At 39.6% G+C, this 12,794-nt stretch overlaps 1 protein-coding gene across 1 annotated transcript in view; it reads left to right on the plus strand.

Moving 5' to 3' along the window:
- Positions 1-12,794, plus strand: part of LAMA4 (laminin subunit alpha 4) — a 103,587-nt gene that overhangs the window by 75,064 nt on the left and 15,729 nt on the right. Inside the window, 7 exon segments of the mRNA XM_086608098.1 lie at positions 803-945; positions 1,307-1,469; positions 3,585-3,718; positions 4,893-5,067; positions 7,160-7,291; positions 8,358-8,500; positions 11,907-12,042. Coding sequence (XP_086464224.1) covers positions 803-945; positions 1,307-1,469; positions 3,585-3,718; positions 4,893-5,067; positions 7,160-7,291; positions 8,358-8,500; positions 11,907-12,042 — 1,026 coding nt within the window.

Below are 12,794 nucleotides of genomic sequence, written 5' to 3' on the forward strand. Positions count from 1 at the left end.
GCTGTGATTGTCACTGCTGCGAGCCGTACTTGCCATCTCCGCTACCGGTACTGAGGTGCTCTGAAGCAGTTAATGTCACCCGCCTGGCTTTTGTGAGCCACCTTTCAATCAGGTTTATGCTGCTGACACTGTCGATTCCAAAACTCTGAGGTCAGAGGCCCACAAGATAAGCAGGTTTCTTTGCCTGTGGCTTGTGCTGCTGTTGTACAGTCTGTATATCACTACTTTGAAACACCTACAAATGGCATATACTCTCACCACCTGCAAGTGTTGGGAAATAATTGTTCTTTAAATTGTGGTTCCTAAAAGAAGAAAAATCACACCTCACAAGCCAGGTATAATCTTGGCAAGCTGTTAGCTGGGAAGAGTAAAGAGGCAGGCTTTTCTTTTTAAGCTTTTCTAAAAAGAATGTCTACTGAATATCAATTAAGCGAAACCCCTCTTGGCAGAATATTTAATTACAGCATAATAACTAGGCTTTAGACAAATGTTTCTTCCTATTTCCTGCATATGACACTGCACACTAAATACTGATGAACAGCTTCCCATTAAACATTATCAATTTACAGCCAGAATCATGACCTTGTATTTACCTCAGTCAAAATGGATATGAGGTAAAATACCAGAGATTTTTTCTGTGCAGTTCTATCTGGTGAAGGAAAGTAATTACGAATGAAGCATTTGTTTATTGGTTATATTTTAAAGTGTCATTTAGTCTATCATAGCCTATCCTTTAGTAATGTTCTGCATTAAATCTATTTCAATGTTGTAGCTCTGACATCCTTCTCCATTGGTGCTTTAGGCAAAAAATTACATTGGTCTTGCAATTAAAAATGACAACCTTGTGTACATTTATAATTTGGGAGGCCAAGACGTGGAGATACCTCTGGATGCCAAGCCAGTCAGCACCTGGCCCTCTTACTTCAGCATCATCAAAATTGAGAGGTAAAGTGACAATGCATATTTTCCCAAAATCAAACAGTTAATACGGAAAAAAAAAAAAAAAACACAACCAAAAAAACCCCAAACAAACAGAAAAGGCTGGGTCAGACTGCTCATCAGGAGTCTTCAGTGCCTGGTTCTTCTACTGCCGAACTAAATGGAAATTCTCTTTGCTTCTAGAGAGCCAGGACCCAATGGGCCACAGAGGGGAAGAGAAAGTGTCTGTACTTTCCCCTTTCTTTCCCCCAAGGGTACCAGTCTTCTAGTGAGGAAATAAAAAATGTTCCTAGTGTTGGAGGCTTGATTGTTCTTTATTAAGTCTAGCTGACACAAAACTCTCTTCTCTTGCAATCCCCTTCCACAGGATTGGAAGACATGGCAAAATGTTTTTAACTGTGCCCAGTGTTAGCAGCACAGCTGAAGAGAAGTTCATCAAAAAGGGAGAGATTCTTGGCCCTGGCTCTCTCCTGAATTTGGAACCTGAAAATACTGTTTTCTACGTTGGTGGAGTGCCTCCAGACTTCAAGGTTTGTCAGATAAATACTCCATATTCAGACTTAAATAATGCAATCCTATCTTGCTGGGCCTTGCTTTAAACAATGAATGGTTATAAACAAAATGTCCTTATTTATTCGTTTATCAGCCTAGTATTCCATATGCTAAACATGGTGAGAACTACTGCTTTCTCTAGCACACAAACTGATAGAGTAAGACAGTCAGATTCCTGTCAGCTGTCATTAAAGTTTTCTGAAATGTAATAAAAAGAAAAAACTTTCTGGCTGGTAAGTAGTACAAATAAAATTCAGCCTATTATCTCAGCTTAAACAAAGTTTGCAAACTACCAGTTTTTTTCAATGCTAATGAGTTCAATACTTAAAATTCTCTTTTACAACTGTCACAAACACGAAAAGTAATGCATTGTTAACATTAGGACAGTGTGGCAAACTAGTAATGCAGTGATTTGTTTGAGTTTAAATGATCATTGGTTCAAATCCAGCCTTAACAATAGCATAAAGACTTGCCTATACAAAACATGTCCAAGGACCTGCACAAGACAGTTGCTTCAGTTCCTAGTGAACAGCATCCATCTCATCACAGTCTGCATGAATTAGCACCTCACTTACTTACTTGATTCTGTGAATACACTAGGTTCTCTTTTTGGATTTAGACATTGTTATGAATTATCTAGGCTATGAAAATTACATGGCTGAATGAAAACAGACTTAGAAAGACTTAACGCTAAATTCTTCAAGCTAACTATAGTAGATGCTAAAAACATTCAACTACTGTTCCACACACAGCCCTCCTAACAATATAAACTCAATTAAGATTAACTCAATACATTTCTGTATTCCTAAACTTTGCATTCCTGTGACTACCAGATACATGCAATGGTTTGAACTTTAGATTACTGAGCCCAGGGTGCAAACTTCTTGGAAATAGGACTGAGGTCTGAATAAAGTTGCACACAAAAAAGAAAGTAATCCAGCAAATGCACACTCCGAGTCTGTTCCAGAGCAGGGCAGAGAAAAACGAAAAGACAGAAGCGAATGAAAATGGGAAGGGGAACAGGAAGAAAAGGATTCATGGAATTACTTGATAGACATATAAATCTCTTCATCCTCAGGAACGGATATCTCATATTTTCATTTATTAACATACAATCTTATTTGCTTAAAGCTTTTGCTTTTGCTCCCCTTTATGTTTTGTAAATATGAAATGTACCACTTAACCACTAGAAGTCTCATACTTAATATAATTTAGTGGAATAATAGAAGAAAGAAAGGAAAAAAGGAAACATAATAATTTACAAAATGTATCAGTGCTGCAGATAAGAATCATATTTTCTCTTACAGTTACACACATTTTGCATTGCTGTATTATTATTATATCATGAATAAAATGGAAATAATGAGAAGCTGAAGAAAAGTTACTGGCAGTATCTGACTCTGAAGTACAAGAGGTGTTATTAATACCAAAACTATTCCACAAGGCAGAGTATTTTAATACTAAAACAATGATTAGCTAGCTCTGTCAGCTTTAGTCTTTTGTATTTTTCTCCTCACCGATGGGGCTATTTAAATTCCATTTGTAGTGACCTTTGTTAAAAGAAGGAGTTTCTATATCCTGCTAACTGCTTAAAATAATACCTCCTGAAGATTAGCCACAGGTACAGACTTCGAATCCAAGTCTCCTGAGTTTAAAGTGCTCTCTCACTTACCTCTCTTTCATCGTGGCATGAAGTTGTTTTTCTGGCAGTGAAGGACGTCTATATGTTACACATGAAATACCTATTGAGAGATTCAAATAACATTGAGCAAGATCTGTGATTAGTCAAACCCTAACCCTTTTCCCCTTTTCCATGTTCGCTCCCTTCAAAACTACAAAAGTTTTTCTTTGCCGTTGCCTTACCTGGTCTGTCGTTCTCACTGTGAGAACATTTATGTGCTCCATTTTAACTTACAGCACAGCAGCCATAGTGTGGTAAGGACAGCAAAGACTATTCCAAGGTAACATCACCCTATTTATTTCAAAATATGAAGAGCACGGAGACAAAACTGATCCCAGGCACAAACGCTTTCATGATACCCATGTAAAGAGAGTGACCTTTCTCCTTTTACTTTTCTTTGCCCTTTGCACAGCTCCCTCCTAGCTTGAACCTACCTGGTTTCATCGGCTGCCTGGAACTGGCTACCCTGAACGACGATGTCATCAGCCTCTACAACTTCAAGCACGTCTACAACATCGACACCACCACATCGCCACCTTGTGCCAGGTAGGGGACAGTCCCACTGTCACTCTGCTGCTCCGGTTTGCAGAAAGCGTCAGTCCTGGTGGTTCCTTCCTCTTCCAGAATACACATGTGAAGGTGATACCGAGTTATCCAGAAGGAACTTGGCCACTTTTAACTCCCAGTTGCATCAGCAAGTTACACTCATGAGTTTGCTGTGTCTCCGTTAACTCTCTCACAACTTTGCTCTGGCCTTGGTGAGGGGAACGGAGCGTGTCTGCCCTGCCGTGTTCGCTAGGGCATGGGCCGGGTTCCCTCCTTACCCCTGCTGCTTGTTTGGGACAGGACCACTCCTGGCTGGAACCCTCAAATCCCAGCAGCCACAGCCAGTTAGCTCCAGTGGGTCTGGTAAACTTGAGCTCACTCCCACTCCCAGCTAACAAAGCCCATACGAAGTTGTCTTTTGCCATACACTCTTAAAACTCGCAACAGAAATTCCTCACATAAGCCATTCACAAACTGGGAAATGCAGCTCCTAAAGTAGAAGTGAACATCAACCGCGGCGCTTGTGTAGCACAGGCATAGCAGGCGTTTTGTTCACGCAACAGGCAGCAACAGTAGAATCTCTCTATACAAAGAACGGGAGAGAAACTTGCAGCTCTCACCGGGAAGAAATGCAGGAGGCGTTGGGGCAGAGAAAATGATTGCTTCCCATGCCATTCCTACTGGGAGCACAAGCTGCTGCTCTCCAGGACAGTGCATGCAGACTTCTCCTGGGCTCCTCAGCAAAGCCCATGCTCAACTAAAGGCCTCAGATAATTCAAATGGGTTTCTGCACAAACTGGACAAGCTCTTAATAGAAATGTATGTACATCCTCATAATGAGGAGATGTTGTGGGCCTGCTGCTTTACAAGGACGAGTAAAAAATGACAAGTAAAAAATTTTCCTGTCCTTCACACACAACATAGGATAAAAGCATGATCTAATGATGAAGGAATTAGATACAACTTCAAAGCTACATGTTATTTTTCAGAAAAAATTCCCAGAAAGAATTTGAAAGAAAAAGTCATCAGTCTCACCACTGCCAGGAAGAAGCAGCAGTTCAGAATGATTATTTCAAGACAGTATTTTAAGTGTAAGGGCCTTTAAAGTTTTAAAGTTCACCAAATTAAAATGTGGATATGCTGAATATTGCTTCCCTGCTTGTTTTTTTCATAGAAATAAGTTGGCTTTCACTCAGAGCCGGGCTGTGAGCTATTTCTTTGATGGCTCCGGCTATGCCCTGGCAAGAAACATTGAGAGAAGGGGAAGATTCAGCCAGGTGACTCGGTTTGACATAGAAGTTCGAACACCTACAGACAACGGATTGATCCTGCTGATGATTATGGGGTGAGTACCAAATCCTGCTGGAACCCTTTATCCATGAGCACCACAAATTCTGCAGTACTTAAAATGGAAAATCCAAAATGCTTCTGTCCTTACATTTAACTTCTGAAAAGAGAAATACTTTGTGTTCGTCTGGTGCATGTATACATTCAGAGAGAACTGGAACGTTCTCTGCAGAGGCCCTAGGAAGCCAAGGACCTGAGTTGAACTTTGCTCTCATCCAGAGACAGTCAGGACTTCAGATCGGTCATATTCCTGTGATTCCGTATTGAGAGAGACTCCACTTAAGCCCAATAGTTGCACGTTTATTTAAATGTGAATGCACAATCAAAGCTGTAGGAAATTTCTTTGAAGCAGATCCCATAAAGCAGTCACTTTGTGGTAGCTGCCACTTTAAAACTGTGTCTCAGGGTGTACTGGAGTTAAATACTTATTTAAGATACAGAAAATAGAAAGTAGCCCAAATAAAAAGGCTTGATCTAAATATCACCAGCTTTTCAGAAGTTTGAGGGTGATGCAAACTCTGTAAGGGTTTGAAGAAAGTAGACTCCACATGAAGACAAACTCAGAATTTTTTGTCTTTGGGCGTCTCCACATCTAGCTCCCAAGTCCTAAATGGATTACAACCTGGTAAAGCCACAGAAAATACTTTACTGTGTAGATGCAGTCCACAGACGTACACTTGTCTAGACATCTACACACATCACAGCACTGAGCATTTAGAAGAGAAGAAAATCCACTCTCATTAGAAGAGCTACTCTCTAGTGTTTGTCTTTAGTGTGACTTCCAGAGAGTTGCGGGGAGCAATTCGTTCTGCAGTATAGCATGCCGCCACTAACCTTCACTCTTAGAAGGTGTTGGACTAAGCAATTGCTGTTAAAAATTTAACAGCCTCTATTGCAGAACAGTCATTTTTCTTCCAAGCAGAAGTGCCCAGAGGTTTGTGGGAGATGTATGCATTTTGTGTGTCACAGCGGAAACTGCAATCAAGCTGGATGTTAGCTGTGGAAGATCATGCCTGCTCAAAGGCCCTTTTAGAAAGACTGTGTAAGCCAGCCCATTATTCAATTCTGCAAAGACAGCTCATAAATATTCTGAATGTAATCCCTCTTTCATTTTCAAATTTAAGCAGTTCAAGACAAACCCAAGCTGCAGTTTCATTTAAAAGTGCTAGATTAAAACCTACTTTCACTGCTTTAAGTAATGACTTCTGAGGGTGGACTCATTTGTGTCAGAGACAGCAGTTCTTGGCTTGCAGTAGTTTTTTGAGAATTATTGTTCCCATGTTTCCATTAGGCATGGGAACAACAGCATGAATGCTAGGAGAGAAGACAAACATTAGCATTAAAAGCATTAACCCAGAGGCACAGTTGCTGTAAACTGTCCTTCCTGCTTCTTTATGTTTGGATTTGGAACACAACTAATTCCATGGTACAGATCTTAATTTCAAGCACTCCCTAAAGATTTTCTGAAGTAGAGCTCCTGTTTATAAAGTTTAGGTCACCCAGCCACAGAACAGATGCCAAACTACAAAGCAGGACTAGCCAGGAAACCCAGAAAACAAATACATGGTAAATGCACTCTAGCTATTGCTCAGCCTTCAACAAATAATACGTCAACACTGATCAGGGCTCTGAAAAGATATAATCCTGAGTTATTACAGGTGTCGTGACAGAAGCTGCTAATGCTGACACAGCCATTCTAGCACAACATTGCCTTTACCAGCATAACATCTTTCATTTGAGGCATGTGGTATCACTTAGACAGTAATAGAAGTGTTTGCATTAGGAATACTTTGCTGGTGTAGAATATTGATATTACTGCACTACCAAATACTGTTCCTACAGAGCAACAGTTCACCCAGTCTTCAAATAAGTGCCATTTATCAAACAATTATATGTGCATGTGCATATATGCCTCTATATTATGTATATAAAAATAATCCAGAAATTGTTATAGTTTTGCAAATAAAAATACCTCTTTCCCAGCACACTTTCCACAATGTCAGACACTCTCGTAACACTGTTTATTATTTTTTTTTAATTGCTTCTACAATCATACTGCTTTTCTGACTTTTCTGACTGTTTTGTTTTACACAGAGTATGTTCTTCAGTTTAGAGATGCACAATGGTTTCTTGTACCTCCGCTATGACTTTGGCTTCAGCACCGGCCCTGTGCTGCTAGAGGACTCCATGAAGAAGGCTCAGATTAACGATGCTAAATTTCATGAGGTAGAGATACAGTTACAATCACAGCCATTCGACCATCTATCCCAGCAGCTCTAAAGCGGCAATAATTTGTTCCCACACCAAGGAGCAAAAGGATGAGGGCCCAGGTGGTGAGGCAGTAGAGCGGGCAGAAGAGCAGAGCGCATGCCTGTCTTGCATGTGAAAGAGCACATGCAAGTCTCACCACTACTGAGCAGTGGAAAGGGAAGGCTCTCCCTGCATTCTGGTAAATCAGTGCTTGTGGACAGATTCTGCATATTTCTAGCCAAGGACAGGACAGTTCAGGTGGGAGAAAACGTATTATTAATTCAAAATGAAATTATATCCAGGACAACTATGTCCTTCAAACATACAAACATGTCATTATGTTAACCTGATCACCTTAGTTGTTATGCATTGTATTACAAGAAATGTTGCACTTCCCATTTCATTTGAAGTGAGAATTAATTTGGTAGCAGCCTTTATACGTGCATAGTATTTTAGGGACTTTGGCAGATCTAAAATATCTACTTTTATTTGGTTTAAAAGAATTAGCTTTAAGCCAGTGTAACTGTGACAGTGACAGTAGCAAATCCTCCTTAGTGGCTTGCTTCTCCTGTCATTTACTTGATGTGAATTCAAAGTCTGATTCCTGATCCACAATTGTACAGCTACAGTTCTGTTCAACCTGTTTAAGCAGAGCACAATTAAGCCTTTCATGTTTTGACAATTAAGTAAGTTTTTTTAAGAAGTATGCTCTAACTTCTTCGATAAATCAATAAAGCACTCTGAAGGTAGTAGAGGTTATCTATTTGCTGCAGTGTAGAATTTGACATGGGGTACTTTCATGTGGGTTTATTCACAAGTGAAATATCCTAGGTTTTCAGTCATCAGAGAAATTGTGACATCAAAATAAGCTCCCTACTAGCAATTGTTGTCAGCCTCTCCTGATTTACAAACAACTTTTTTGATAAATGGGAGGAGCTTTTCAAACAAAAAGATATAAAGATGCAATCAATTTTGCAAAATCACTATGACAACTTACAAAAGATGACATTTTGGACACTTTTAAGCATGTTTTTCTTTTCAGATTTCTATTATATATCACAATTCTAAGAAGATGATCTTGGTAGTAGACAGGCGACATATAAAAAGTGTGGACAATGAAAGAACAGCAATGCCATTCACAGACATCTACATTGGAGGAGCGCCTGCTGAGATCTTGCACTCCAGGTTGGTTTACAACTGGGATTCAATCATTACCTTCAAGTAATCACCATATTTAAGATATGTTGTACAAAGGGCTTACAATAAAACATTTTTCCCAGCCTCAACACTGTATGTAAAACACCCCTCAGACACTCTCGTGTCTCTCAGAGCTCTGAAGTACCAAAGATTAGGCTTGATCCAGCACACATAAATTCTGCTGAAACTGGTCTAGTTTTAATAAGGGTAACAGAAACTGTTGCTTTCTTAAAAGAAAAAGGCATTTTCAAAGAACACATGAATATATAGGATCACTATTCCTCCTTGCAAAAAATGATCTTCGTAAAATAGCAATTCACTAGCTGAAGGATCAAAACTCTCTACCAACTGCATTTTCAAATCTAAAGATGGTATTTTTCCTACTATGCACTTCAGTTCTGATCCATTTCAGTTCCTCTCTAGACCCAAGTCAGCTGGCTCTGTGTGGGCTTGGGAAGAAAAAAAAGTCTCGTTTTCCCATCATACAACTTGACAGAAGCCAAGTTTAATCTCAGTAGACTGTGTAGCTCTCATTTCCTGTAGTGGGAATCTGCTGGACGAGGGTCATGCTCTGGGAGAGCAGGCTGGCTGCTTGAAGAAACGTATGCTCTTCTGACAGGCCATATTCATTCTGGGGTCAGATGCAAGGCCACCATTTTCAAAAGGGCTCCAGCTGCTGTCCTAAGGGTCACAACTGCTAACAGAAACATCGTCTCACTTCAAAATACTCTCTATTAAAAAAAAAGGGAGGAGGGGGGGGGGGGCGGGCAGGGCAGATAGCAAGTGTTGCACAATACTTTCTAGGAATTAGTGGTAAATCTCCTGAAACCTTATTTCGTTGTCAGGAAAGTCTGTTGAATAGATAAATAATGTCTGAGATATAATATACTTACAGATTAAGCTTTTAAGATAGGGACAAACTTCATGTACGGGAAAATGATGCCTTTCAATCTCATGTAATTATTTGAACATGCAAACAAAATGGTGGGCGAGGCAGAGACAGAGTATATAATTTATCTAGCCTTTCAAATAGTTCTTTTCAAAGGTCTGTCATAAGGGGCTATTAAGAAAACTAGTGGGGTGGAAGGGGGAAAGGCTGCAGCGAATTAGAAAGAAGCTAGAAAAAAGAAAATAGGACAGAGTAACTCTTCAATTTTCACAGTATAAAAAGTATATAGCACATGCTCAAAAGATCTCTCTTAGGGCTGGTATTAAATACATTAATGATCTAGAAACAAAGCACAAAAGGATGGTGAAAATTACTTCGGTTAATCAAACCTAGAGAACACTGAAAAGGCCCAGAAGGACCTAGAAATCTAGGCAATTGAGCAACTCAATGGCAGATGAAATTTGCTCACAAATGTAGGACACAAGATAAATTGCATGAATTATGCCTGCAGTTTTCTGAGTGAATTGTAGCTATGCTGCAGAACACCTGGAAGGTACTGTCAAAGCAGGAAAAATGGCATCTCAATGAACAAGTCATATCAGGGAAAAATCCATAGACATTGTAAAAATACGACCAATTATAATATTGAAAAATGTATATTGAAATTATTTAAGCAGAGCTACACCTTTGTCTTGGATATTGTACCCAGCGTGGGTTCTCACAACAAGGGTAGAAGCAAAAAGTATGGTCCAAATGTGGTGACATCTTTCCATTTTCATCAGGAGCATAAGTTGCCATTACCATTACATCTACTGATGATCTACTACTATCTATCTACTAGTAGTAGCATCTACTACTGATATTTAGGGTTCCTTTTTCTAGGATGATTTACATTTGACTGACATTAGGGGGCAGGAGCAGGGGGGAGAAACGAGCTATGGTCTTAGAGAAAGACTTTAATATTCTTTCAAAGCAGTGTATTTTCATCTGCTTCAACAGCACTTTACTCTGTCAATTGCCTTTTTTTCCAAATAAATGGATCTGGAAGCACCATTACATGTTATTTTTCTCCCAACTCAGTCACTGCATAAAGCAGAAAGCTACGGACAGGCAGGAGCACTGGGCACTGGGAACTGTTTAGAAACAAACTCAGAAGCCTTTCTTAACTTAGAATCTATCTTCTATAGTTCCTGTTTCTCCTAGAAAATGTTGTTAATGGCATTTCACATAAAGGCATATTTATGGCATCGAGCCAATCTCACAGTCAGTCTGAGTAGAGATTAAACTGGTTGACTGATACCCCATACTGATCTAAATCCCAGTGAGGATGGCAGGAGCCTTCCTCTTGATTTTGCCTTCCTGCTGATTTTGCTGAGAAACAGATTAATCCCCTATAGTGCTCCTCCTCTCACCTTATTTCAGACATGTACATCTGCGCTACTTCACCGGATGGTCCATTTTTGCCAACGTAGAAAAATAGGCATTTTCAGAGCCTGATTGATTTGTTGTGTTTGCAATGTCTACCTCACAACAAGATAACTCATAGATAACTAGCACTGAAGCAGATGTTGACACTCTCAGTATCATCTCATGGGAGGTGAGAAGAATCCACTGGCAAGGTCCATCCTGTAGAAAGCACAAAGACCGTTTACAGGTAGTCAGGTCAAAACTTCAGATTCCACATTCACTCCTTCAGTTTATTTGTTCTCTAATTATCTCCTGGACTACTACCCAAGAGATCCCACGTCATTTCCTTGCCCTGTCACAGATCCTCTGTGATTTTAGGCAAATTTCTCCTTCTTCTTGGAGCATGAATATTGTGAAGATAAATTCAATTATATTTGCCCTGTGCCATAATGCTGAGATATCTTGGTGAGAGGTGTAGTTGAAAAACTTAGAGGAGTGAGCAGGAGCAGTTGGGATATGCTGCTGTGTTATCCACCTCAAATCTGACATAAAAAAGATCCTGGAAGCCCATCTGCTGCTCTCATGTACAGCTACGTAAACAAACTCATCAGCAATCAGAATTTACTCTTACTTCCCTGACCTCTGTTACTATTATTTGTTAAGAAATAGATATTAATTTACTTCCCAAGACAAGAATGGAGCTTGCTAGTAAAAGCAAAACAGGAAAACTATAACAGAACTTCTCTAAAATGATAAAAAATAGAGATAGAAATCCATTGATTTCCACTGTGAGTAGAAATCCATTTAAAAAGAAGACTTTTCATTTCAGCAGCTTTTTTTATCTTTTTAAAGTTACTCTATATGGATCTCAACTCTCATATATTTTCCCCATAACATTTATTACATCTGATGCATCTTGACTTTTCAAAACACATAATGTGGTTTCATTGTTTTACAGAAAGATGCAGGAATTGAGCACTAGTGAGGCAAATGGCTGAGGCTCTTCCAAGTGTTTTAGAATACCTTGGTGTGATAAAAGTCTGAATAGAAAGGCAAGGGCTATCTAACTGCAGCTTGTTTGATGTTGTTTTCCAACAGCATTAGTTCACATCTGGCAGGAAGTATTGGCTTTAAAGGCTGCATGAAAGGTTTCCAGTTCCAAAAGAAGGATTTCAACTTGTTAGAAGAACCAGGAACCCTGGGAATCAGCTATGGGTGCCCAGAGGATTCACTGGTAAGTATAACATCATTGGCGAGATAACAACAAAATTTTGGCAATGGATACAGCTGAGTTTCAATTTTACTCCAAACAATGGAAAGAAAGTCTTGAACCAAGGAAATTACAATGCACTCGTTAACTGGCAGGAGTGGTGTGTGCGTGTGCCAAGTCTGCTGACATTCTACCCAATTTTCACCCTGAATTACAGCACAAGGTGTTTTACTTGATATCATATGTGAGATTGCAATGTGAAAGCTGGATCTGAAATAAATTGTGTGCTGCATTCTGAAAGGAAATATTTCAACATAATTCATTTTTTCTTAAAGAAATGAGATTTGTCCTGACATGCATCTTAATACAGATGTATGAAATGAAAAAGACAGAAAAGATATTTACCCTTCAAATGAGTTCTCTCCTCAAGTCAGCCCAGCTCTTCCTCTGTGATCCACAAACCAAAGGCATCAGCATTAACACCGAGAAAATGTCATTTTGTTTCTAATCCCTTCCATTATTCATCATTTTTTCACTACCATGCACGGCTGATAAAACTGAAGAATGTTTGTGGTCTTTATACTACAGCCATGTCTATCCGAAGCCATGCTATGAACCTGTAAAGACGAAGGAGCCCACCACTTGTAGAACTCATCACATAGTCTCACCCTCTGTCGACAGGGAGCTAATTGCAATTTGTCCTACCTTGGACCCAGTTTTCCTTCTCAGACTCAGACTTCTCAGAGGGTTATAGACCACCATGGCCATCCCGCCCC

This window comes from Tauraco erythrolophus, chromosome 2 (genome assembly GCF_009769465.1).
Source record: "Tauraco erythrolophus isolate bTauEry1 chromosome 2, bTauEry1.pri, whole genome shotgun sequence".
Classification (NCBI taxonomy): Eukaryota; Metazoa; Chordata; class Aves; order Musophagiformes; family Musophagidae; genus Tauraco; species Tauraco erythrolophus.